This window comes from Balaenoptera musculus, chromosome 1 (genome assembly GCF_009873245.2).
Source record: "Balaenoptera musculus isolate JJ_BM4_2016_0621 chromosome 1, mBalMus1.pri.v3, whole genome shotgun sequence".
NCBI classification, from domain to species: Eukaryota; Metazoa; Chordata; class Mammalia; order Artiodactyla; family Balaenopteridae; genus Balaenoptera; species Balaenoptera musculus.
This window is the reverse complement of record NC_045785.1, coordinates 131,463,101-131,491,049: the sequence shown is the minus strand read 5'-3', so window position 1 is coordinate 131,491,049 and position 27,949 is coordinate 131,463,101. Positions and strand designations below refer to the sequence as shown.

At 35.9% G+C, this 27,949-nt stretch overlaps 1 protein-coding gene across 4 annotated transcripts in view; it reads left to right on the top strand.

Moving 5' to 3' along the window:
- Positions 1-27,949, top strand: part of COP1 (COP1 E3 ubiquitin ligase) — a 269,081-nt gene that overhangs the window by 40,786 nt on the left and 200,346 nt on the right. For 3 of the 4 annotated variants that reach the window (XM_036847837.1, XM_036847847.1, XM_036847817.1), the window contains exons 4-6: positions 5,182-5,258; positions 5,933-6,052; positions 23,646-23,714. In XM_036847837.1, coding sequence (XP_036703732.1) covers positions 5,182-5,258; positions 5,933-6,052; positions 23,646-23,714 — 266 coding nt within the window. The remainder of the gene's footprint in view (positions 1-5,181; positions 5,259-5,932; positions 6,053-23,645; positions 23,715-27,949) is intronic. The other variant, XM_036847827.1, reaches the window with a different exon arrangement.

Sequence of the window (27,949 nt, the reverse complement as noted above, 5' to 3'; positions counted from 1 at the left end):
GTCTGAAGATTTTGGTATTGATATTTACCAAATTTAATGAGTCCAAATTCTGTTATGTGAATTTCTAAATAGAGAGAGAGAGAGAGAGAGAGAACACCATTATACTGATATGGAAGGAATATGAAAATACAGCACTAAGATGTAAAGTAATTTCATACTTTATATATTCTCAAATGTATATATTCAGTGAATAGTGAAGTCATAATTACTGATTTCCTAAGCTAGAAATTATCTTGGCAATGATACAGTTTTTTTTCTTTTTTTAAAAAAGTATTTATTTATTTATTTATTTGGCTGCGCCGGATCTTAGCTGTGGCACGAGGGATCCTCACTGCCGCACACGGGACCTTTGTTGCGACATGTGGCCTCTTAGTTGCAGCATGCGGTATCTAGTTCCCTGACCAGGGATTGAACCCGGGCCCCCTGCATTGGGAGCGCAGAGTCTTAACTGCTGGACCACCAGAGAAGTGTTTTTTTTTTTTTTTTTTTGAAATTCACGTTCTTTTTATTTATTTATTTATTTATTTATGGCTGTGTTGGGTCTTCGTTTCTCTGTGAGGGCTTTCTCTAATTGTGGCAAGTGGGGGCCACTCTTCATCGCGGTGCGCGGGCCTCTCACCATCGCGGCCTCTCTTGTTGCGGAGCACAGGCTCCAGACGCGCAGGCTCAGTAGTTGTGGCTCACGGGCCCAGTTGCTCCGTGGCATGTGGGATCTTCCCAGACCAGGGCTCGAACCCGTGTCCCCTGCATTGGCAGGCAGATTCTCAACCACTGCGCCACCAGGGAAGCCCCAGAGAAGTGTTTTTAACCTTCTCTTTATATGGATAAAAATTTTTGGTTTTGGGTAATTGGAGTGTGTTTTATGCCCGTATTTGAAGTCTTTTAATTATAGTGCAGCTTCCAGTGTGATTATTTATGTCAGCCGTAGAAATAACATTTCATCCTGATATATCTATTTCTGTTTTACTGCCCATCACCCTTTCCAGTCTTTACCTTTGTACAGATGGTCAAGATGGTCTAATCCTTCGGTTCCCGTGCACTCAGGATGCTACTGAGATCTGTTTCTGAAAGTGGAACATCATTTGTTTTTTCTGTACTGAAAAAACTATTCCCATTGCTTTAGTCTGAGATTACATGATTTGTATAGTGCCTGTAGTTCTTGGTTGGATTAAAAAGACCTTGAGCCTTTTAAAAGTAATTTCAGATTTCCTCTTGAGCATGGTAAAATAAGTATAAGTTCTATGATTCTGAAGTGTTCTTGGTAGACTTGCACATTTTTTATTGCTAGGTTAGGACCCTTCACTTTTAATGCTTTACGTTTACCTTAGTCATGGATAGAGGGCTGGGCTACCCATTTTCTGTAGCAGTGGTCTTCAAACCTTTTTGCTTGGGTGACCCATATAAAAATTCTGAAAAATGATGTACTTCTTCCCACATTGATGCCACATTTTAAATGAGCATCCACATTTTTTCTTTATAAGTTTAAGTGTTTGTAAAGGATATAATTTTAGGAGTGTTGTATATATGGTTATTTAAAAATAAGCTTTTATCTCTTTTTAAAATGTATCCAGTAGAATCTGAATAGTATAGTGATTTGATACTTATCATTGATTCAAAAATAAATGCTTTTCTTTAACAATGGGAAATTTCATTCTTTGTCTCTTTGAACTTATACTTAAATTGCATATTGCTCACATAATTTTATCCTTATATAATATACTTTCATTCTTGAAATTCTTATTGCTTTATCTGTCATACTTTTCTGTAACAGAAAATAGAACTTATAGGCCTTGAAGTTTCTTTTGAACATAATTTTCTATTAAGTATTTTAAAAATCTTAAATGTTTTATCTGAGTTGTTATTGTAATTATTAGACATGCAATTCATCAAATAAATATTTACAAATTTTATAAAGTATTAGACATAAAAATTTATTGAAAATCGGCTGCTTAATGTGTGATGGTGTCCTTCTCAATTAGTTCCATTGCCATTTATGGTTATTACTAGAACAAGGATTCAGTTTCATTTGTATTCTTTTTATTTATTTATTTAGGATCATCGCAGCTTTTAAAAAAATTGAGATATAACTGACATATAATATTGTGTAAGTTTAAGATTTTTCCTTTTTATTTTTGAAAGGGTAAGTCATGAGAAACTTTGCTTACGTAAATAATTTGATGGGGATTGAAGGAACTTTGTTCCTGCTACGTCACTTAGTTCTTTGATCTCCTTCTGAATTATGTGCTTCAATAAAAGCACTTAGTTAGTCAAAAAAATTTTTTTAATACCCTATTAACAAGTCCACTCCTTTCTTCAATTTTAATGAAAGCAAAGAATTGGAAGCCAAACACTCAAGTAGGATTAGGTTTTCTGGTCATTAGAGTCATGCGCTTTTTTGTCAAGACAGATATTTTGATTTTTCCTTTCATGCCCTAAGCACTACAGTACAGTCCCTCGTTTTTCGTCTTCCTCTACCTACCCCCGCTCCAAAAAAAAAAGAAGGCACACTCTCACTCTTCACCTTTCTATCCCCTTGATCTTGAGAACTCTCTTTCTCTCCTGATCCTGGAAGGCTCATGTGGGGTGAGGGGGTGTCTCTCCTCCCACCTCTGCAGTTGCTGTCCTACACTCCTGCCAAGGCTTAGCTCTCCCAGTCCCTCAGTGATGCATGATCTCTCCAGCTACCAACCCCTGCCCCCCACCCCCCAGCAATCTCTTTTCTAACGTTCTCTCTGTATAAAGTTTGTAAATTGAATAGTTTTATCTCTCTAATGAATGACCCTCTTATTCTTTAATGTAAAAGGCAACATACATGCAAAATTTAAAATCCTTGTTTAAAAAAATGTAGGCAGCTCACATAACGTCTTTACTACTGCCAAGTGCTTTCCCAGGTGCTTTATGTATGTTAACTCATTGAATTCTGAGTCCTACGACATAGGTAATTGTTGTCATCCTCATTCCTCCAGCGAGGAAACTAAAGCACAGAGAAGTCAAGTAACTTGTGTAAAGTTATACAGCCAGTAAGTGGCGGAATTGGGATTTGGTCCTAAGCAGTCTGGCTTGAGTATGTGCTTTTACTATACTATCCTGCCTCTGAAAAGACAATTGCTAGAATGAAAGCTTTAGCAGTAGAAAGGCATTATTTGTTCTTAGTACTATGGCTATTATAAGGATCCAGAGAATTATAATTATGGATATAGAATATTCACGTTCAGTGGTATATGAGATTTCTTGGTAAAATCCAATGTGGTGCACATATTTAAGTATTACAATTATTTAAGTTACAATTTTTATTTAAAAAGCTAATTCTATAACTGAAACATTAAATTCTTATTCACATACTCCTCTTTATTCCCACTACGTTATTTCAAGTTCTCTCCTTTATCTTCCCTGGATTATAATAATAACTGCTTGTGAGATAACAGGCTCTTCAGAATCAGGCTCTGATCTGTCTACAGTTCCAGCCTTAGTTCTTAGCCCCTGTTAATCGTTGACAAAATCACTCTGACCCTGTGTTTCAGCTATACTGATTTTAAATCATCTTATCTCCTGCTGTTTTATGACTTTACCCCCTCCACACACACACCCTTTTTTTGGCGGTGGAATCTTAGTTCCCCGACCAGGGATTGAACCCAGGCCCATGGCAGTGAAAGCGCTGAGTCTTAACCATTGGGCCGCCAGGGAATTCCCCCTGCACACCCTTAATGTGAGTTCTTTTCCACTTCTCTTCCTGTTTAGTAAGTCCCTGTGTGCCTGTTATGGCCCAGTTCTAATGTCACCTTCTGTGTGAAGCCTGCTTGTTAATATTTTAATTGATCCTTGTCCTTTGTTCTTTTTAAATCTATTTCAATGATAGTACTGATTATCATATTATAACTGCTGCATCACATATATTTGTCTTCCTACTCTGAGTTGCTTGAGTCTTGGATTATGTCTTAGTTAGGTTGAGTCTTACTTATCTTTAAAGCTTGGCTCCTAGTGTGGCCCTGGAACCTCTCTGATTTGTTCGAAAATATTTGTAGTAGATTGTGATATAGTGGGAAGTATCAGATAGTTGGGTTTGTTTCCCAGCTCTGTCTTGTATTGTATGTCACCATGAGTAACTTCCTTATGCTCTTTCTAATATTTCCTCATCTCTAAAATGTGAAGAATAACCCACAGGATAATGTCTATAAATTAAAGGCTAATAAGGTGACAAGCTTAGTGCTAGTTGTCCTTTTCTTTATCAGTTTTTTTTTTATCAGTTGGGTGTTAAAAACAAAAGAATCCAATTAAAAGTGGCTTGAACATTAAGGAAAATGTATTGATTTATACAGAAAGAATTTTTAGAATTAGTTAAGTTGGTATCTTAGTGATATTATCAAGTTCTTTCCATCTTTCTGACCTTCCGTCTCCAGCAGATGTGTTGATCCTTTGGCTAGCTCCCCTCAAGATTGCAAGATGGCTTTAAGCAGTTCTAGATATCATCCCTTAATGAAGGGAGAAAAATAACTTGTTTTTCTTCTATCCTTCTCTTCTGAAAGACAGCATACCTTTCGTTGGTCAAAACTAGGTCACATAGTTTACCCTCCATCAATTGCTGGCAAGAGTATATGACTAGATTGGCTTAGGTTAGTCAAGATTCATACCATTGGGGCCAGTGAGGGATCTAGCCTCTCTGAAAGTATGTGAGAGTTGGCATTCTGACATTTGGAAAAAAATCATATTCTTATTTTTAAAAAAGGTTAGAATGGTTTATGGATAAGTAACTGACAGTGTTTGCCATGATATTTATAGAAAAGTCATAAACAAAAAGAACAACAAATAAAAATCTTTAGTGCCTACCTCATAGAATTGGCCAGTTACCCTGTAGAGCATGGGAGTCTCATACGGTGAAGACTTGTCTTTCTCCAAGTGCTGATAGTGTCATCATCGAGACACGTAAGAGAAAGTACATATTCTGAAGAATTCTCCTCTTGTAGTAATGGTAGTGGTAATAATAGTAGTAGTTGTAGTAGTAGTAGCTGCGGCAAAACTGTTTCTAATTTGAAATAAAATAAAAACTTAGCATTTTCTGCTTAGCATTATTTAAGGTTTGGGACTTTTTAAAGTTAAATAGAATCCATCTAAATAGAACAATTGGACGATACATTTAATAAAAATATAGATTATGTGTGCTTTTTGTTTTGTTTCTGTTTTCAGTGAATGAGCTCATTCTCAAACAGAAGCAAAGATTTGAGGAAAAGAGGTTCAAATTGGACCACTCAGTGAGTAGCACCGTATGTTTCAACTCTTATTACTATTTTTAATTATTACTGTTTTTAATAAATCTCAATTTGCTGTTTTTATGGTTTAATATTAATTAGGTATTATTGATTTTTCTTAAAGGAGATTTAAGATTCTATTCAATAAAGAACTTCCTTACTTGCATTGTCTAAAATTTACTCTTATCTTTTGAAAGGTCTGGTGGGATTACATTGAGTCAGAGTTTGCTTGTAATACATGACATTTGAAGAATTATATGGCAGGGTGAAACTATGGGTGGTAATTTGAAAAAAAAGACTCTCAGTTTAAGAGGATTAGCCCAAATTATTGAAGCAAATGAGCTTAAATTAATTCCTTACCAAATACAAAGTTGAAAATATGGTTAGACAAGTAATTAAAATCCAGGCACTTATTTTGAAGAGAATTATACCTTTAGAGATGCTGACTTAACATGTCTTAAATATGCCTTTCATATCCATTGTTTAAATTTATTTAAGGGAGAAATAGTGATTAAATTATAATTAGAAGGCATTGGGGACACATTAGCTGGGAAGGAATAGGTTGGAATGTTATAGTTTATTTTTGATATGTTATCTAATAAACATATAAGGAAGTAGCAAACATTTATTTTTGACTCTCTAAAACAATTGTCTTAGGAAGTCGTGTTTCTTCTTTTCTTTGTTTTTAGAATGGCCACAGGTGGCAAATATTTCAGGATTTGTTGGGAACTGACCAAGATAATCTTGATTTGGCCAATGTCAACCTCATGTTGGAGTTACTAGTGCAGAAGAAGAAACAACTGGAAGCAGTAAGTGGCCCCTGAACTTTAAAAAATTTTGTTTTAAATGGTGCTCTTTCAGTTGCATTGAAAAAGATCTAGAAATGTTTAAAAATAATAGGGTAGTGTTACTCAGTCCATCCAGTTTTATTCAACAAGAAACATCTGCAAGCTACTACTTCTAACAGGTTCCCCTTTTTCAATTCAAAGAAAGAACAAATTCCTTATAATACAACTTACTTACAATGGCCAGTTTATATTAACAAAAGCTGAATGTTAAGATCATGAGAAAGTAGTTTCATTTTAATAGGGAACAATTATATTGGTTATTTTTTCTTCTAGTGAATCTTCCCCTCTTCACATATGGGATTTGGAGGAGAAAACAGTGATTATTTCTATCTACATAAAATCCTTCCAGCAGGTGTCGATTGGCAGTAGCAGCAGTCTGTGGCTTAACTAAGGGCATTTAGAAAGATGGGAACTGGAACGAAATTATATCCTGTTTCATGTAATGGAATCTAAATAAATGAAAAATTGCATTTATTTCTGGTAAATAAATGTAAACAATATAAAATGGGAATTTGCATGTGTTCGTTAGGAATTGAGTATGCTTCATTATAAAGAATATATACCTTAGCACAAGCAAATACCCACCCTGACCTAGCTTAAACAAAAAGGGGATATAAATGGACAGAATAAGGGACTGAGTAGCTCACACACATAAAAAGGAAGAGCTTAACAACCAAATGTCGGGAAGATTGGAACCATCACTTCTCTGGAGACTATATGGAAATGAAATCAGACACTTGAATGTTGTTGGGAGTTTTTCTTTTTTACTTTTCATGACTGTTTCTTTAGGACAGGTCTGATTTTCTTTTCTCAGATTTTTATTACATGGTGGATAATGTGGTCACCTGTACTTCCTCATTTATATTTATATTTTTTGATCAAAGAAGAAAAAGAGCTTTGTAGCTTGATTTTTAAAAATTCTGTGGATAGATTCTGATTAACATAGCTTGGATCTGGATACCACTTAACAGAATGGGAATCTCTTAGTAGGAGAAAGGAGTAGGTGAGGCTGAGCTGACCAAAATGAGTCTCCCATGCTGTGTCTTTTTTGTGGTGGGAATTTCTCCTGTGTTTTTGGAGGGGGGCGTGGGGGGGACTTTATCTTTCATTTATTTTTTTCTTTCAGTTTTGTTGAGATGTAATTGATGTATAGCACTGTGTAAGTTTAAGGTATACAGCATAATGACTTGATGCATATATTGTAAAAGATTACCACAGTAAATTTAGTTAACATATATCGTCTCATATAGATACAAGAAAAAAGAGGAAGAAAAAGTTTTTTTCCTTGTGATGAGAACTTTTAGGATTTACTCTGTTAGCAACTTTCAAATATACCTTCCAGTAGTGTTAACTATAGTCATCATATTGTATGTCATATCCTCAGTACTTATTTATCTTAAAACTGGAAGTTTGTGCTTTTTAACCTTCATTCAATTCCCCCATCACCTGCTCCTAGTAACCACAAATCTGATCTTTTTCTGTGAGCTTGGTGTTTTTAGTTTTTTTGTTTTCTTCTTTTAAGATTCCACATGTAAGTGAGATCATACAGTGCTTGTCTCTCTTTCTGACTTGTTTCATTTATACTGCTCATAAAGTCCATCCATGTTGTCGCAAGTGGCAGGATTTCCTTCTTTTTTATGGCTGTATAGTATTCCATTGTATATATACCACATCTTTATCCAATCATGCATTGATGGACACTTAGTTTATTAGCATATCTTGGCAATTGTAAATAATGCTGCATGAACATGAGGGTGCAGATATTTCTATGACATAGCAATTTAATTTCCTTTGGATATATACCCAGAAATGGGATTGTTGGATCATATGGTAGTTTTATTTTTAATTTTTTTAGGAACCTCCATACTATTTTCCATAGTGGCTATACCGACTTACATTCCCACCAGCAGTGCACAAGGGTTTCCTTTTCTCCACATCCTCACCAGCATTTGTTCTTTCTTGTCTTTTTATGGTGGCCATTGTGACCTGTGTGAGGTGATGTCTCCTTGTGGTTTCGATTTGTATTTCCCTAATGATTTGTGAGGTTGAACACCTTTTCATGTACCTGTTGATAATTTGAATATCTTATTTGGAAAATCCTTTGCCCATTTTTAAATTGGATTATTTGGGGGGTTTTTTTGCTATTGAATTATATGAATTCTATATATACAGTATTTTGGATATTAACCTCTTATCAGATATATGATCTGCAAATATTTTCTCCCATTCCGTTGGTCGCATTTTCATTTTGTTGATCATTTCTTTGGTTGTGCAGAAGCTTGTAAGTTTGATATAGTCATACTTGTTTATTTTTGATTTTTTTGCTTTTGCTTTAGGTGTCATATCCCAAAAATTGTTGCCAAGACTCTCCTATGATTTTAAACATAGTTTTCTATTAGCATCTACTGTGTGCAAGATGTTGTGTTAAGGGTAGTGGAAAAGATGGGATTCTGCTATGTGTGTGTGTGTGTTGGGGGGGATAGGGTGGAGTAGCTGAGGAGATAAACTAAAGTAAATATTTTCACATAGTGATAAGTGATATAAAAATACTTCTCTATGATAGACTGAACAAACATATGTAGTTATCTTACTCCCTTAGTGCTATTAAAATGACAGTAGAGAGGAGCTTCAAGATGGTGGAAGAGTAAGATGTGGAGATCACCTTCCTCCCCACAAATACATCAGAAATACATCTACATGTGGAACAACTCCTACAGAACACCTACTGAACGCTGGCAGAATACCTCAGACCTCCCAAAAGGCAAAAAACTCCCCACGTACCTGGGTAGGGCAAAAGAAAAAAGAAGAGACAGAGACAAAAGAATAGGGACGGGACCTGCAGCAGTGGGAGGGAGCTGTGAAAGAGGAAAGGTTTCCACATACTAGGAAGCCCCTTCGCGGGCAGAGACTGCGGGTGGTAGAGGAGGGAAGCTTCGGAGCCACAGAGGAGAGCACAGCAACAGGGGTGCGGAGGGCAAATCAGAGAGATTCCTGCACAGAGGATCGGTGCCAACCAGTACTCACCAGCCCGAGAGGCTTGTCTGCTCACCCGCCAGGACGGGTGGGAGTTGGGAGCTGAGGCTCGGGCTTCGGAGATCAGATCCCAGGGAGAGGAGAGGGGTTGGCTGCATGAACACAGCCTGAAGGGGGCTAGTGCGCCACAGCTAGCCGGGAGGGAGTCCGGGAAAAGGTCTGGAACTGCCTAAGAGGCAAGAGACTTTTTCTTGCCTTTTGGTTTCCTGGTACGCGAGGAGATGGGATTAATAGCGCCACTTAAACGAGCTCCAGAGACATGTGTGAGCTGCGGCTATCAGTGCGGACACCAGAGACGGGCATGAGATGTTAAGGCTGCTGATGCAGCCCCCAAGAAGCCTGTGTGCGAGCACAGGTCACTATCCACACCTCCCCTCGTGGGGGCCTGTGCAGCCCGCCACTGCCAGGGTCCTGTGATCAAGGGACAGCTTCCCTGGGAGAACACACGGTGCGCCTCACGCTGGTGCAACATCATGCTGGCCTCTGCCGCCGCAGGCTCGCCCCGCATTCCATACCCCTCCCTCCCCCCGGCCTGAGTGAGCCAGAGCCCCCGAATCAGCTGCTCCTTTAACCCTGTCCTGTCTGAGCGGGGAACAGACACTCTCAGGTGACCTACACGCAGAGGCGGGGCCAAATCCAAAGCTGAACCCCAGGTGCTGTGCAAACAAAGAAGAGAAAGGGAAATTTCTCCCAGCAGCCTCAGGAGCAGCGGATTAAATCTCCACAATCAACTTGATGTACCCTGCATTTGTGGAATACCTGAATAGACAACGAATCATCCCAAACTGAGGAGGTGGACTTTGGGAGCAACTATATATATATATATTTTTTTGTGAGTGTGTATGTGTATGCTTCTGTGTGTGATTTTGTCTGTATAGCTTTGCTTTTACCATTTGTCCTAAGGTCCTGTCTGTCCGTTTTTTTTTTTTTAAGTATAGTTTTTAGCGCTTGTTATCATTGGTGGATTCGTTTTTTGGTTTGGTTGCTCTCTTCCTTCTTTCTTTCTTTTTTTTATTACTTGTTAAATTTTTTTTGATAATTATTTTTTATTTTAAGAACTATTTTATCTTATTTTATTTCATTTTATTTTATTTTATTTTATTTTATTTCATTTTATCATCTTTCTTTCTTTTTTTCTCCCTTTTAATCTGAGCCGTGTGGATGACAGGATCTTGGTGCTCCAGCCAGACGTCAGGGCTGTGCCTCTGAGGTGGGAAAGCCAAGTTTAAGACATTGGTCCACCAGAGACCTCCCAGCTCCATGTAATATCAAACAGCAAAAATCTCCCAGAGATCACAATCTCAACGTCAAGACCCAGCTCCACTCAACAACCACCAAGATACAGTGCTGCACACCCTATGCCAAACAACTAGCAAGACAGGAACACAGCCACACCCATTAGCAGAGAGGCTGCCTAAAATCATAATAAGGTGACAGACACCCCAAAACACACCATCGGACGCGGACCTGCCCACCAGAAAGACAAGATCCAGCCTCATCCTCCAGAACACAGGCACTAGTCCCCTCCACCAGGAAGCCTACACAACCCACTGAACCAACCTTAGCCACTGGCGGCAGACACCAAAAACAATGGGAACTATGAACCTGCAGCCTGTGAAAAGGAGACCACAAACGCAGTAAGTTAAGCAAAATGAGAAGACAGAAATACACAGCAGATGAAGGAGCAAGGAAAAAACCCACGAGACCTAACAAATGAAGAGGAAATAAGCAGTCTACCTGAAAAATAATTCAGAATAATGGTAGAAAAGATGATCCAAAATCTTGGAAATAGAATGGAGGAAATACAAGAAACGTTTAACAAGGACCTAGAAGAACTAAAGAGCAAACAAACAATGGTGAACAACACAATGAATGAAATTAAAAATTCTCTAGAAGGAATCAATAGCAGAATAACTGAGGAAGAAGAATGGATAAGTGACCTTGAAGATAAAATAGTGGAAGTAACTACTGCAGAATAACTGAGGAAGAAGAATGGATAAGTGACCTTGAAGGTAAAATAGTGGAAGTAACTACTGCTGAGCAGAATAAAGAAAAAAGAATGAAAAGAATTGAGGACAGTCTCAGAGACCTCTGGGATAACATTAAATGCACCAACAATTGAATTATAGGGGTCCCAGAAGAAGAAGAGAAAAAGAAAGGGACTGAGAAAATATTTGAAGAGATTAGAGTTGAAAACTTCCCTAATATGGGAAAGGAAATAGTTAATCAAGTCAAGGAAGCACAGAGAGTCCCATACAGGATAAATCCAAGGAGAAACACACCAAGGCACATATTAATCAAACTATCAAAAATTAAATACAAAGAAAAAATATTAAAAGCAGCAAGGGAAAAACAACAAATAATACACAAGGGAATCCTCATAAGGTTAACAGCTGATGTTTCAGCAGACACTCTGCAAGCCAGAAGGGAGTGGCAGGACATATCTAAAGTGATGAAATGGAAAAACCTACAACCAAGATTACTCTACCCAGCAAGGATCTCATTCATTTGACGGAAAAATTAAAACCTTTACAGACAAGGAAAAGCTAAGAAACTTCAGTACCACCAAACCAGCTCTACAACAAATGCTAAAGGAACTTCTCTAGGCAGGAAACACAAGGGAAGGAAAAGACCTACAATAACAAACCCAAAACAATTAAGAAAATGGTAATAGGAACATACATATTAATAATTACCTTAAATGTAAATGGATTAAATGCTCTAACCAAAAGACATAGACTGGCTGAATGGATACAAAAAGAAGACCTATATATATGCTGTCTACAAGAGACCCACTTCAGACCTAGGGACACATACAGACTGAAAGTGAGGGGATGGATAAAGATATTCCATGTAAACACAAATCAAAAGAAAGCTGGAGTAGCAAATCTCATATCATACAAAATAGACTTTAAAACAAAGAGTATTCCAACAGATAAAGAAGGACACTACATAATGATCAAGGGATCAATCCAAGAAGATAGAACAACTGTAAATATTTATGCACCCAACATAGGAGCACCTCAATACATAAGGCAAATGCTAACAGCCATAAAAGGGGAAATCAACAGTAACACAATCATAGTAGGGGACTTTAACACCCCACTTTCACCAATGGACAGATGATCCAAAATGAAAGTAAACAAGGAAACACAAGCTTTAAATGATACATTAAACAAGATGGACTTAATTGAAATTTATAAGACATTCCATCCAAAAACAACAGAATACACTTTCTTCTCAAGTGCTCATGGAACATTCTCCAGGATAGATCATATCTTTGGTCACAAATCAAGCCTTGATAAATGTAAGAAAATTGAAGTCGTATCCAGTATCTTTTCTGACCACAAAGCTATGAGACTAGATATCGATTACAGGAAAAAATCTGTAAAAAGTGAAAACACATGGAGGCTAAACAATCCACTACTTAATAACCAAGAGATCACTGAATAAATCAAAGAGGAAATCAAAAAATACCTAGAAACAAATGACAATGAAACCACGACGACCCAAAACCTACAGGAGGCAGCAAAAGCAGTTCTAAGAGGGAAGTTTATAGCAATACAATCCTACCTTAAGAAAAAAGAAACATCTCAAATAAACAACCTAACCTTATAGCTAAAGAAATTAGAGAAAGAACAAAAAAGCCCCAAAGTTAGCAGAAGAAAAAATCATAAAGATCAGATCAGAAAAAAATGAAAACGAAATGAAAAAAACGATAGCAAAGATCAATAAAACTAAAAGCTGGTTCTTTGAGAATATAAACAAAATTGATAAACCATTAGCCAAACTCATCAAGAAAAAAAGGGAGAAGACTCACATCAGTAGAATTAGAAATGAAAACGAGGAAGTAACAACTGACACTGCAGAAATACAAAGGATCATGAGAGATTACTACAAGCAACTATATGCCAATAAAATGGACATCCTGGAAGAAATGGACAAATTCTTAGAAATGCACAACCTTCCGAGACTGAACCAGGAAGAAATAGAAAATATGAACAAACCAATCATAAGCACTGAAATTGAAACTGTGATTAAAAATCTTTCTACAAACAAAAGCCCAGGACCAGATGGCTTAACAGGTGAATTCTATCAAACATTTAGAGAAGAGCTAACACCTATCCTTCTCAAATTCTTCCAAAATATAGCAGAGGGAGAAACACTCTCAAACTCATTCTACGAGGCCACCATCGCCCTGATACCAAAACCAGACAAAGATGTCACAAAGAAAGAAAAGTACAGGCCAATATCACTGTTGAAAATAGATGCAGAAATCCTCAACAAAATACTAGCAAACAGAATCCAACAGAACATTAAAAGGATCATACATCATGATCAAGTGGGGTTTATCCCAGGAATGCAAGGATTCTTCATTATACAGAAATCAATCAATGTGATACACCATATTAACAAATTGAAGGAGAAAAAATATATGATCATCTCAATAGATGCAGAGAAAACTTTTGACAAAATTCAACACCCATTTATGACAAAAACCCTCTGGAAAGTGGGCATAGAGGGGACTTACCTCAACATAATGAAGGCCATATATGACAATCCCACAGCCAACATCGTCCTCAATGGTGAAAAACTGAAACCATTTCCACTAAGATCAGGAACAAGACAAGGTTGCCCACTCTCAGCACTATTATTTAACATAGTTTTGGAAGTCTTAGCCACAGCAATCAGGGAAGAAAAAGAAAGAAAAGGAATCCAAATCAGAAAAGAAGAAGTAAAGCTGTCACTGTTTGCAGATGACATGACATTATACATAGAGAATCCTAAAGATGCTACCAGAAAACTACTGGAGCTAGTGAATGAATTTGGTAAAGTAACGGGATACAAAATTAATGCACAGAAATCTCTTGCATTCCTATACACTAATGATGAAAAATCTGAAAGTGAAATTAAGAAAACACTCCCATTTACCATTGCAACAAAAAGAGTAAAATACCTGGGAATAAACCTACCTAAGGAGACAAAAGACCTGTATGCAGAAAATTATGAGACACTGATGAAAGAAATTAAAGATGATACAAATAGGTGGAGAGGTATACTGTGTTCTTGGATTGGAAGAATCAACACTGTGAAAATGACTATACTACCTAAAGCAATCTACAGGTTCAGTGCAATCCCTATCAAATTACTACTGGCATTTTTCACAGAACTAGAACAAAAAATTTCACAATTTGTATGGAAACACAAAAGACCCCGAATAGCCAAAGCAATCTTGAGAAAGAAAAACGGAGTTGGAGGAATCAGGCTCCCAGACTTCAGACTATACTACAAAGCTACAGTAATCAAGACAGTATGGTACTGGAACAGTAACAGAAATATAGATCAGTGGAACAGGATAAAGAGCCCAGAGATATACCCATGCACATATGGTCACCTTATCTTTGATAAAGGAGGCACGAATATACAATGGATAAAAGACAGCCTCTTCGATAAGTGGTGCTGGGAAAACTGGACAGCTATATGTAAAAGAATGAAATTAGAACACTGCCTAACACCGTACACAAAAATAAACTCAAAATGGATTAAAGACCTAAATGTAAGGCCAGAGAGACACAATCAAACTCTCAGAGGAAAACATAAGCAGAACACTCTATGACATAAATCACAGCAAGATCCTTTTTGACCCACCTCCTAAAGAAATGAAAATAAAAACAAAAATAAACAAACGGGATCTAATGAAACGTAAAAGCTTTTGCACAGCAAAGGAAACCATAAACAAGATGAAAAGACAACCTTCAGAATTGGAGAATATATTTGTAAATGAAGCAGCTGACAAAGGATTAATCTCCAAAATTTACAAGCAGCTTATGCAGCTCAATATCAAAAAAACAACCCAGTCCAAAAATGGAATGGGCAGAAGATGTAAATAGACATTTCTCCAAAGAAGACATACAGATTGCCAACAAACACATGAAAGAATGCTCAACATCATTAATCATTAGAGAAATGCAAATCAAAACTACAATGAGATATCATCTCACACTGGTCAGAATGGCCATCATCAAAAAAATGTACAAACAACAAATGCGGGAGAGGGTGTGGAGAAAAGGGAACCCTTTTGCACTGTTGGTGGGAATGTAAATTGATACAGCCAATATGGGGAACAGTATGGAGGTTCCTTAAAAAACTAAAAATAGAACTACCATACGACCCAGGAGTCCCACTTCTGGGCATATACCCTGAGAAAACCATAATTCAAAAAAGAGTCATGTACCACAATGTTCATTGCAGCTCTATTTACAATAGCCAGGATATGGAAGCAACCTAAGTGTCCATCGACAGATGAATGGATGAAGAAGATGTGGCACATATATACAATGAAATATTACTCAGCCATGAAAAGAAACGAAATTGAGTTGTTTGTAGTGAGGTGGATGGACCTGGAGTCTGTCATACAGAGTGAAGTAAGTCAGAAAGAGAAAATCTAATACCGTATGCTAACACATATATATGGAATCTAAAAAAAAAAAAAAAATGCTCATGAAGAACCTAGGGGCAAGATGGGAATAAAGATGCAGACCTACTAGAGAATGGACTTGAGGACACGGGGAGGGGGAAGGGTAAGCTTGGACAAAGTGAGAGAGTGGCATGGACATATATACACTACCAAATGTAAAACCGATAGCTAGTCGGAAATAGCAGCATAGCACAGGGAGATCAGCTTGGTGACTTGTGACCATCTAGAGGGGTGGGATAGGGAAGCTGGGAGGGAGGGAGATGCAAGAGGGAAGAGATATGGGAACATATGTATATGTATAACTGATTCACTTTGTTATAAAGCAGAAACTAACACACCATTGTAGAGCAGTTATACTCCAATAAAGATGTTAAAAATAAAATAAAATGACAGTAAAGGGACTTTTAAAAGGCAAAAGAATGGGAGAAGAGACAGTGGCAGCAATGGATGAAAAGTAATAGATTAGGAGATCTGAGAAAGCTGAGCCAGCAGTGGGGAAGAGCTAGGAACGAACCCTATTTATATTGTGGAACAAAGGCCTTGGAATTGGGAGCATGAGATAGCTCACACAGTAAAGGCTGAAAACAGGATGATTTGTTGAGAATCTGATTAAGAAGCAGTTGGATTCTCTGATCCCTTCCTGTACAACTCATAGCAAATGATTCTCCCTTTTGCACCTTAAGAGAACACTAGAATTTTTTTTCCATGGTGGTGGTAAAAGAGAGACTTTCTGGACTATTGCACCACAGGCTCACTTAAGGGTGTGTATGGGCTATTTACTGAAGATAGATAAGTTTACATACTGAATATGAGAGCTGTTAACCTTATTCCCCCTTTGACGTGTCAACATTAATCTTTGCATGCTTTTTGTCTCTGTCTTAGAATTGAAGAAGTACAGGTATCTTAGTTTTAGAACTCAGGTCTTTTCTGTTATTTTTTGATGAGGGAGCCAGTTCAGAAGCAAACTTCCTGTCATAGGTATTATAACATTTTTCATTATTGTTTTCCTGTTTTACTTTGCATTATTATTTAACTTGATGAATATTTCTAACATACAGAAAAGTACAGAAAATAATGAGACTCTTGACTTACCTTCTTTCAGTTTTTATAAATAGTAACACTTTACCATATTTGTCTTAGGTCTGCCTTTTGAGAATTAAATACTTTTTTATTCTTAAAACCCTCTCATCTCATTCCATTCTCCCAGAGTAACCACCATATGAAGTTGGCAAGGATCCTTCTCAAGCGTGTATAAGCTTTTATTAAACATATACTTGTATCTACAACCGTACATAAAGTATTGTTTGTATGATTTAGAAGTTTATATAAAGAGTTTCAAACTGTAGTTATCTTTTTGACCTATGCGTTTTTGTTTACTTTTTGAGGTTCCTGCTGATAAATATAGATCTAGTTTAATTATTTTCACTTCTCTATAGTAATCCATTGCATGAACATTTCTATTCCCCTGTTGATGGGCATTTAAGTTGTTCTGAATTCATAATTATGAGTGTCAGTACTGCATTTAGTATCGTTATTCATGTCTCCTTGTGCTCATATATATATACTTAGTGATTTAAGGAGTGGAATTGCTTTTCATAGGGTTTGAATGCCCATTTTAACCATATTAAATATTGCCATATTGCTCTTCTGTGGGTTTGTACCATATCAACCCTTGGTATTTTTTTTTAGTTTCTGCCAGTCTGATAGTTGTCAGATGCTTGTGTTTGTGTGCGTGTATGTGTGTGTTTTGTTTTGTCATTTTGTATTTTTTGTATTTCTGTGATTACTAGCAAAGAGAATTTCTTCATTTGTTTGTCTATCTTGGTTTCTTATTTGATGAATTGCCTATTCATAGCCTATACCCATTTTCCTAATAGATTGTTTCTTTTTTCTTATTGATTTGTTAGAAGTGTGTTTGTGTGTGTGTGTGTGTATTTTGGGTATTGCTACTTTGCCAAATGCCATTTTGGTAATTGAATTCTAGTTGAATTGTATTGTGGTCAGACTGATTTATATGATTTTAGATTGAGTATTTTTCATGATTTCATTTTATTTGTCTTGGCTTGTCAGATAGAACATTTTGTTCGGTTTCTTAGTGGTTGCTTTTGGGATTTTAATATAATTGCTATTACATTGTACTTTTGAGTAATATTATCTTACTTCATCAGTATTATAAGAACCTTACAACAATATACTTCCATTTCTTCTCTCTCAGCCTTTGTACTATTTTTTGTCAAATGTTTTACTTCTTTATGTTATAACCCCCCCCACATAAATCATTATTAATTTTGGTTTAAACAATAAATTATGTTTTATGGAGATTTTTTAAAAGTTCTATATATACATATATTTATCATTTCTGGTGTACTTCATTGTCTTGTTTTCCGGTCACTCTTTCATTCATTCTTTCATGTGTGTGTTTTTTAAAAATAAATTTATTTATTTACTTATCTACTATTTATTTATTTTGGGCTGCGTTGGGTCTTCGTTGTTGTGCGCGGGCTTTCTCTAGTTGAACGTGGGCTCCTCTTCTTTGTGGCGCGTGGGCTCCTCGTTGCAATGGCTTCTCTTGTTGTCAAGTATGGGCTGTAGGCATGCAGGCTCAGTAGTTGTGGCACACGGGCTTAGTTGCTCTGCGGCATGTGGGATCTTCCTGGACCAGGGATCGAACCCATGTCCCCTGCATTGGCAGGCGGATTCTTAACCACTCTGCCACCAGGGAAGTCCCCATTCATTCTTTTGAATTCCATCTGTATTTTTCCTTCCGCCTGAAGGACAGCTTTTATCATTTCTTTAGTGTAGATCTGCTGGTGATGAATCTTTCACCTTCTATATCTGACAAAGTCTTTATTTACCCTTTATGCCTTAAAGGCAGTTCCAAATGAGTATAGAATTCTAGATTTACTTTTTCTCTTTCAGTATTTTAAAGATGTTGCTCCATTGTCCATTGTCTTGCATTGTTTCAGATGAGAAGTCTTTATCCTCAGAATGAAATGTATTTCTCTCAGTTTAAAATGTTCTTTTTGTGGTTTTAAGTATTTTGACTTTGATATACCTTGGTATAGATTCCCCCCCCCGCCATGTTTCTTGTTCGTGGGGTTCTTTGAGATTCTTGGATTGGTGGGATTATAGTTTCCATAAGATTTGGAAAATTTTTGGTCATTATTTCTTCAAATATTTTTTTGTCACCTTTTCCACTTTGGGAACTCCAATTACACATCTGTTAGGTTGGTTGAAGTTATACCACAGCTCATGCATAAACAGCTGTTCTTATTTATGTTTTATCTTTTTCCCCTGTCTAGTTCATTTTGGATAGTTTCTATTTCTGTTGTCAAGTTCACTACTTTTTTCTATAATCTTTTGTCTCTCCTTAACTTGGAGAACACATATAGGTAGTTATAGTAACTTTTTATGGCTGTATTTGCTTATTTTATTATTTGTGTGATTGCTGCATCTGTTTTTATTGATGGATTTTTTTCGCCTTATTTTGGGCCGTATTTTCCTTATTTGCATGCTTATTAATCTTTTGATTGGATGCCAGAAATTGTACATTTTACCTTGTTTAGTGTTGTTATTTTTGTATTCCTTTACACATTTCTAAACTTTGTTCTGGCATGTAGTTAAGTATTTTTGAAATAGTTTGATTCTCTTGAAGCTTGTTTTTTAAGCTTTGTTAGGTAGAACTAGAATCGATCTTTGGCAGTCTCATTGAGTGTTCTACCTGCTGCCTGTGTATTTCGAAGTTTTTCCACCTAGCTCCTGGGATAATGTATTATTTCTGGTCCTTTGTCTGAAATTCATCCATTCATATAACTAGCCTGCTGTTTTGTTGTTTAAAGTAGGAATTCTATCTTTCTCATTGCATTTTAGCCAGTAACTTCAATTTGTTTGCTTTTGGTCCATTGAAATTTATTGTGATTTTTTTTTTTATGGCTCACTATATGGTCTGTTTTGTTAAATGTTCACCTTCATTTAAAAGCAATGTGTTATTTGCTGTGCTTTATAAATGTAGAGTTTGTTAATATTATTCAAAAATTTATTTTCTCCTTGCTCCATCAATTATTGATTGGGGTATGTTAAAAATACAATTTTTGATTGTTTATTTTTCATGGATTTCTATGATTTTTACTTCATGTATTTTGAAGCCCGTTATTAGGTGCCTACATGTTTAGGATTGTTATGTCTTCTGGATGAATCATCCCCTTTGTCACTATGAATTGTATATGTTTATTGCTGGAAATATACCTTGTTCTGGAGTCTGCTTTTATATTTTCTGATGTTAATATAGCCTCAGTAGCTTAGTTATGACTAGAGTTTCTATGGTATATTCTTCTGTACCCTTTTACTTTCATTCTGTTGTTTTTATATTTTAAAAATGTGTCTGTCTCTTAACTGTATGTAGTTGAGTTTTTAATGCAATCTAATAAGCTCATTAATTCAAATGCTTAAGTTCATTTAAATGTAATATATAATAATTATCAATGTGGTCAGGTTTGAGGTCTACCGTGTTGGTATTTGTTTTCTGTTTTTCCATATATTCCTTATTTCCCCTTTCTCCTTTCTTGCTTTCTTTAGAGATCATTGAGTTTCCAGGGTTTCATTTTAGTATACCATCTTCTCTATTTTTCGCATATTGCTTATTATTGTATTTCTAGTGGTTTCTCTAAAGATTACAAAATGCCTTTTTTACTTTTCACAGTCAACCTTGAGTTTATAGTATGCCACTTCAAGGACATTGTATTCACAGTCGACATTGAATATACAGTTGACCCTTAAACAATGCAGCTATTAGACGTGCTGACCCCTGCAAAGTTGTAAATCCGCATCTAACTTTATAATCAGCCTTCCATATCCACGGTTCAGTATCCATGGGTTCAACCAGCTATGGATCGTGTAGTACTGCAGTTAGTATTTATCGAAAAAAATCCATGTATAAGTGGACCCATGCAGTTCAAACCTGTGTTGTTCAAGGGTCAACTATATACCATTTTATGGAAAGTACAAGACCTTATAGTATTTCAATTTACCAAGCTCCTGCCTTTTGTGATTCAAATTATATTATAAACCCCACCAGTTATTTTTGCTTTTAACAGTTAATAGTCTTTTGAAGAAATGATGCAAAAAAAGAAAAAAAAAGACCCTTTTAAATCAAAATATTTACCCTTTGAGTTGTCTCCATTTTCTCTTGTAGATCTGAGGTTCCATCTGAGTCATTTCCCTTTTGTCTGAGTAATTTTCTTTACTATTTCTTGTATAGCTGATAGTTTTGTTCTGCATAGAAGTCTGGTTTTTTTGTTTTCTTTTAACGCTTCAAAGACGTATTTTCATTTTCTATTTGCTCCTTTGTTTCTGATGAAATTTTCAGTCATTCTTAATGTTCTTCCCCTAGTGTATCCTTTTTAGCTGCTTTTAAGATGTTCTTTTTGACATTAGTTTTCAGTTTGACTGTGATATTCCTAGCTTGCATTTAAAAAATATTTATCCTGCTTGTGTTTCACAGAACAGGAGGATCTGTTTGTTGAACATGTGAACCATTATTTATTCAGCCCTGTGCTCTCTCTCCTTTTCCTTAGGATTCCAGTCATATGTTTTATTGTTTCATATTATCCCACATATTTCTGATGCTCTGTTTTTATTTTTTCTCTCTCTGAATTGGGTTAAGTAATTTATATTGAACTGTCTTTGAGTTCGTTATTCCTTTCCTCTGTTCTGTCCATCTGTTCCTAACTTCATTCATAGTTTTTTTATTTTTATTTTTTTATTTCAGACTTTTTATTCTTCATTTCTAGGTTACACTTTGTTCTTTCAATTCTTTTCTGATTCTCCATTTTTTTTGCTCATTTTGTCCATTTTCTCAATTCTTTTTTTATTTCATTTTTTTATACAGCAGGTTCTTATTAGTTATCTATTTTATACATATTAGTGTATATATGTCAATCCCAATCTCCCAGTTCATCCCACCACCACCCCCCCATTAATTCTTTAATAATATAGAGACATATTTTAAAGTCTTTTTTGCTCATTCCAGCAAGTGTGTCATCTGTGAAGTTCATTCTTTTGCCTGTTTGTTTTTTTTAATTTTTACTGTGTTGGGTCTTTGTTGTGCATGGGCTTCTCATTGCAGTGGCTTCTCTTGTTGCGGAGCACAGCCTCTAGGCGCATGGGCTTCAGTAGTTGTGGCACGCAGGCTCAGTAGTTGTGGCTTTGTGGGCTTCAGAGCACAGGCTCAGCAGTTGTGGCACACGGGCCCAGCCGCTCCGCGGCATGTGAGATCTTCCTGGACTAGGGCTCGAACCCATGTCCCCTGCATTGGCAGGCGGATTCCCAACCCCTGGGCCACCAGGGGAGTCCCATTTTGACTGTTTTTTTCTCTTGACTTTTCCTACTTCTTTCCCTGTCTTGTAATTTTAAAGTTGTATTCAAGAGCAGTACAGAGACTAAAGTAGTTAATACTTTCTTCCTGAATGGTCTTGCCTTTTCCTTTGTCAGGGAGCAAGGATAAGAGACTGACCTCTTTGGTCTAATCAGTAATTTAGCTGAGTTGGTGCTCAGTTGTTGCTTGAGCTAGTTTCAGTTCATTGAAAGTGAAGTGGGGAATTCTATGGCAGTCCAGTGGTTAGGATTCTGTGCTTTCACTGCTGAGGGCCTGGGTTCATTCCCTGGTCAGGGAACTAAGATCCTGCAAGCCAAAGTGGCCGTGCTTTTTTATAGTATGTGCAATATCTCAGTGACTCTTCAAATTTTGACTGGCTTATTCTTATCAATCTATAAACATACAGATTCCTGGAATCTTTTCTAGAGTAACAGAATCATATAAAATCCATCCCAGTGTCTATTTTAAGAAATGCCTCAAATAATTCTGTTGCACAGCCAGGTAAACGAAAGTTTTATTAATCTTTCTTATTTTTGTTTGTTTTAGAAATGCTCCACTGGACTTTTTTATTCTTTTAAAATATGTATAGGAAAACTGGAATTGTAGTTGTTCATAAACCATGTCTTATTGTTATTCCACTTTTAGCTTTTGATATTCTTTTTATGTATATTTATCAGATGTAGCTGAAATTCATTGGTTCATTGTGTAAATTTTAATACTAAAAGGTATCTTTTTGTAATTTTATTTTATTTTATTTATTTATTTTGGCTGTGCTTGCAGGATCTTAGTTCCCCTAACAGGGATTGAACCCACTCCCTCAGCATTGAAAGGGCAGAGTCCTAACCATTGGACCACTAGGGAGTTCCCCTGTAATTTTATTTTTTGATAACAAAAAATGTTAAACTTATATTACCATTTATCTGTTACATCTTTGTTTCAGTTACCAATGTGTGTTATTTACCCTCCCTCCACTTGATAATATTAAAATTTTGTTTTTAAATTTTTGAGTTTGACTGAAATCTTTCATAGAAATATATTAATTCTCACATCTGTGTAAGTAATGACCAGAAATAGTAAATTAGATTTCTGAAAAGCATGAATTTCTTCCTATTTATTATGCTTCTTACTCCCCTGCAAGTTAAATTCTTATGGGGAAAGTGATTTCAGTGTCTAGAAACTACATTGGCTCCACTGTGTTTTTGTTTTTTAAATTAAAAAAATTTTTTTTGGCCACACCACACAACATGTGGGATCTTAGCGCCGCAACCAGGAATTGAACCCCCACCCCCTGCATTGGAAGCACAGAGTCTTAACCACTGTACCCCCAGGGAAGTCCCTCCCCTACAGTTTTTGTCTTGATGTTTTATTAGTTTGGTTGGGGAAGAGAAAGCCAGGACAGATAACAGAATTGCCATTTCCCATAAATAGTTTTTTTTTGCATGGTCGATGAAAAATGTAGTTGAAAACACCTGTTGTTTTCAAGTTAGTTTTAGGGGAAATGGCTTGCTTTTAAAAATGCCAATTAGCAAGTGGAAAACTGACTAAATAGAAATGAGACTAACTTAAATGGATGAATTAAGTTGCTTCATACTGATTATACTGTGGTGTTAAAGAAAACTTTGAACTCAAAGTTATATTTTTAAAAGAACAATTATAATTTTCTATTATAGGAATCACATGCAGCCCAACTACAGATCCTTATGGAATTCCTCAAGGTTGCAAGAAGAAATAAGAGAGAGGTATATTATTTTGTGTATTTTACGTAATGTGTCATTTACTATTGTTGACTCTTCCCATTTTTTCCCCATTTTTGTGAAGGCATTTCAGGTTAAAAATTTTATTTAAACATTTAAAAGCATTTGAGTTTTCAGGAGTTTTATTTTTTTTAAGCTTTGTTATTTTAACTTCTTTTATGTTTACAACTTGATGTTTTAAAAATCCCTTTTTGGAGGTGTGCTAAAAAGTTTTCTGTAGGAGTGAATATAATGATGTTACCTCAAAGCTATAAAGAATAGATAGTGGAATTATCAAATGGCAGTCTAACTTTCACCCTGAAAAGAAAACGTAGGAAAATTTAGGTAATGAAGTCTTAAGTAGAGAGGGTTACAATTTTCCTATGATTAAAATACATCTTGGTGGGGGGAAACAAGTAAAAATATAGCTACCTATTTAGAACTTGGAAAGTGTAAGTCATGCAGGATAACTAAAAGATTACTTTTTATTAATAATTTTATAACAGAATGTCCTAATTTAACATTTAAGATTCTTCAGTCATTTCACAATAGTATAAAATACGGGAAAATGAAAGGCAAAATCCTGTGTTCTTGGTAGCATGCTAAAATAACTTTGAAAACTGTTTTATATTTAAATTCCCAACTGTTATATTTTTACTTTCAGTTGTCTAATTAGGACATTTTTTACGCAAAAAAATGTAACCATATTTGTTAGGTTCCAGGCCATCTTTATTATTTTTGAAAATAAAAAGATGAGAACTTATTTTGATGAAGTACTTTAAGTGTGCATTGCCAGAACTTTACATTATCTTAGTTTGATATTTCTCCTTTTTTTGGACTATTCATGATGTCTGTTTTTAACTTTTTCCTTGTTCAGATTGGATTTTTCTGTGTTATGCTAGTGTTGATAGCTAAATGTTCTTTACCTGGTTTATGATTGTATTTTTCTTTAACTTTTGCTGAGGTAGCAGTTGTGATTTTAATGTTTTAGTGTCTATTAAAAATTATCTTCAGTATGAATTTGAGTTTTATATATTCTTCTTGATTTTTAATTTTATTTTTTTGGTGGGTACTTTAACTTCAATTTGCATAAGAATCACCTGAGGATCTTCTTAGAATCCAAGTTCTGATTAAGAGGGTGTGTGTTTGAGCCTGATAATCTGCATTTCTAGCAAGCTCCAGGTGATGATGCTATTGGTCCGTGGACCACACTTTGAGTAACAAAGCTGAACATTTTATAGCATACGGAAACAAAATTATTAATTCAGTATGTACACTCAACCGTCTTTGCTATAGCAAATTCTTTGGAAAAGTGATAATTTTTTATATTCCGTACATACCTTCTCTCCTTTCAAAACAGAATGTGAAATTGTTTTGCATTAGTTTTATGTGGTTCTTTTTACCTTAGACTTTGAACTCATCGAGTGAGATTTGGTACGTAGGAAATTATCTGATAATGAATCAGTTAAGTGAACAGTCCAAACATACGGATATCTGGGGGGTTAAATGAAATGGCTGATCACTATGTATGATCTGAATTATTTAAGGTTTTCGTTAGCCTCTGAGGTTTTTCACACTTCTCTAGTGTCTGTTAATGCTTGCAACATATTTAGATTTGAAATTGTCTCAGGTAAGAAGGATGCAGCATATAACTATAAAATAAACAACTATGAACGTTCTGGGACTTTTACTAGCAAGCTGACAAGTTAGCCCGCCCCAGTTTCGTAGATGCTGGCAGAAGACATGAGACTTCTGGGTTGGAAATAAAGCCTTGATTACTCATGGCATATCTGGCAGCATCAGCTTCATGACCTGCAAGTCCCTCAGGGGCGGTTTAGAGATGGGCCTTGGTAGATTCTGCATATACAGTGGATATATATTACAACCAAAGAACCTTGAACTTAGGATACCCCAGTCTTTTAAAGGGGTCTGCTAGCAAATCTGTTCAGTCTTTGCCCTGCAGGGAGACACTATTTTTATTTTATTGATCAGAAAACAAATCTGCCCTCTCTCCTGGAGGAAGTCACTATTTCTGTCTTGCCAGGGTGTTCACTAAACAAACATCCTTGAAAAGATAATTTGGAACAAAAGTTATCAAAAGATGTGCAGAAATGGGAGAGATCAATGGAGAATGTTTCCCAGCGATAGCTCTTCCTTGTTATATTAATTTGTCCTCTCTCTGATGTGGTGGCCGGTGGCCTCCAATAACTCCTTCTATGATATTGCCTTTGATCATATAGCCCTTAGTATCAGTGTTCCTATATTTTTGTTATTATGTCTGGGTTAATTGTGCTTTAGAATTTTTTAGCTTGAGTTTAGTTTGAATCTTACAAGATCCTTGTGAATGATGGATTTCTTTTCTCTCTTGGATCATATTTTCTTATGGTAGGCAATTTAACCAAGAAACATACTGGTTCCAAGTACTTCTGGATATTGGTGCCTCTTAATATGCAATGATTATACTGTTACTAATACATTTTGGTTTTCTTGTTTTTAGTGTATCCATAATTGAGTGATTCTGAGTATTTCAGGTTTAACTACACAAGGGACTCTGAGGAGCTAGGTTAACAAAGTTTTAAAACTTCGAAAATTTGGAGCTAGGTTAACAGACTTAAAAACTTACCAGTTACTTTGATTAAATTACATAAATTTTTCCGTGATTGGAGTCAGGTACACTAGAGATTTGGAAATAGTAAACTTCAGTCTAGAAAATGTAGTTGATTAATACCTCATGATTTAGTACAGACAGAATGAAGTGAGTGGTTATTTTTTTTTGCATATATTATGAAGTATATATTTGTGTGTTTAATCCTCAAAGTGAATATGGTTGTTAAAGGTCTTATCTCCTGTAGTATAATTTATACTTGAACTTATTCAAGCAAAATACAGACTGACCAGGAGACAAACTACTGCTTCTGATTTTTTTTTTCCTAAGATTAACATTCAGACTTTGAAAATTAACTTTGTGATTTTTTGCTTGACTTTTAATTGTGGTTATGATGAGTCTAAACCAAGACTAAGAATCCGCTTTTCAGATTTAACATACTTATTTGTTCCAATGTCACATCTTGCTGTTAGAATCCTACATTTAATTTTTATTTGTGATTTATTTTTTTCCTTGACTCTCCTTTGAATATTAAGAGAAAGGAATGTGCAAGGCACATAGTAGGCATTTTCATTAGTTATCTATTGCTGTGTAACAAGTTACCCTCAAATTTAATGGCTTAAAAACATCATTTAATATATTGTGTCAGGAATCTTGGTGCAGAGTAACTGAGTGCCTTTGCTCAGGGTTTCTCACCAAGCTACGCTCCAGATGTTGGCCAGGGCAGCAGTTATCTTAAGGTTCGACTGGGATAGGAATGCTTCCAAGTTCACTGGTTGGCTGTTGGAAAGAGATACCATATTCTTACCACATGGGCTTCTCCATAGGATAACTTGCTGTGTGGCAGCTGACTTCCCTCAGAGGGAGCAAGAGAGGGTTTTGAAGACAGCAGTCACATGCTTTTTGTAGATTAATCTTGAAAGTTACATCTCAACAAGTGTTCTGTTTTTTCCATTAGAAGCAAATCTTTGGGTCCAGCCTACACAAAGAGAGGGAATTACACAAGGGTGTGAATTCTGAGGTGGGAATCTTTGGAGGCTTTCTTAGAGCCAGCCTACCACAGCACTTAATAAATATATGTTTTAAAATGAACATGTTATTCTTTCTTCATGGTCAGATTGAACAAAAGGGCTTTGGGTTCCATGTAAAAGCCAGTCTCCTCTGTGCAAATTTATACCAGCATTTGAACAATTGTCTTATATTTCATACGATTTAATTTTAAAATATACTTTTGGACATTTGTGGTACCTGTTTAATTCATTGTAATAGGACAGTTTTGATGAGTCTTGGTTTCCTTTTGGTTTTGTTTGGAATTTTATTTTGAATATTTGAAAGAATTGCATTTTACAATGTTTTTATATGAAATAAAGCACAGAAAACTTCGTAAAACGAATTTACAGTTTAGAGATTCATAGTAGAGTGATCATCCATGTAACCATCATCCTGATTAAACAATAGATTTTTGCTAGGCCTCCTGAAGCTCCCTCCCTACCCTTTCCAGATTATAGCCTTCTCCCTTGCCCATTAGGTAGTCAATATTCTGATATTTATGGTAATCACCTCTCTGTTTTTCTTTATTGTTTTGATGCCTAAGTATTTATAAGTCTCTTCTTTTGAACTAATATAAATGCACTTC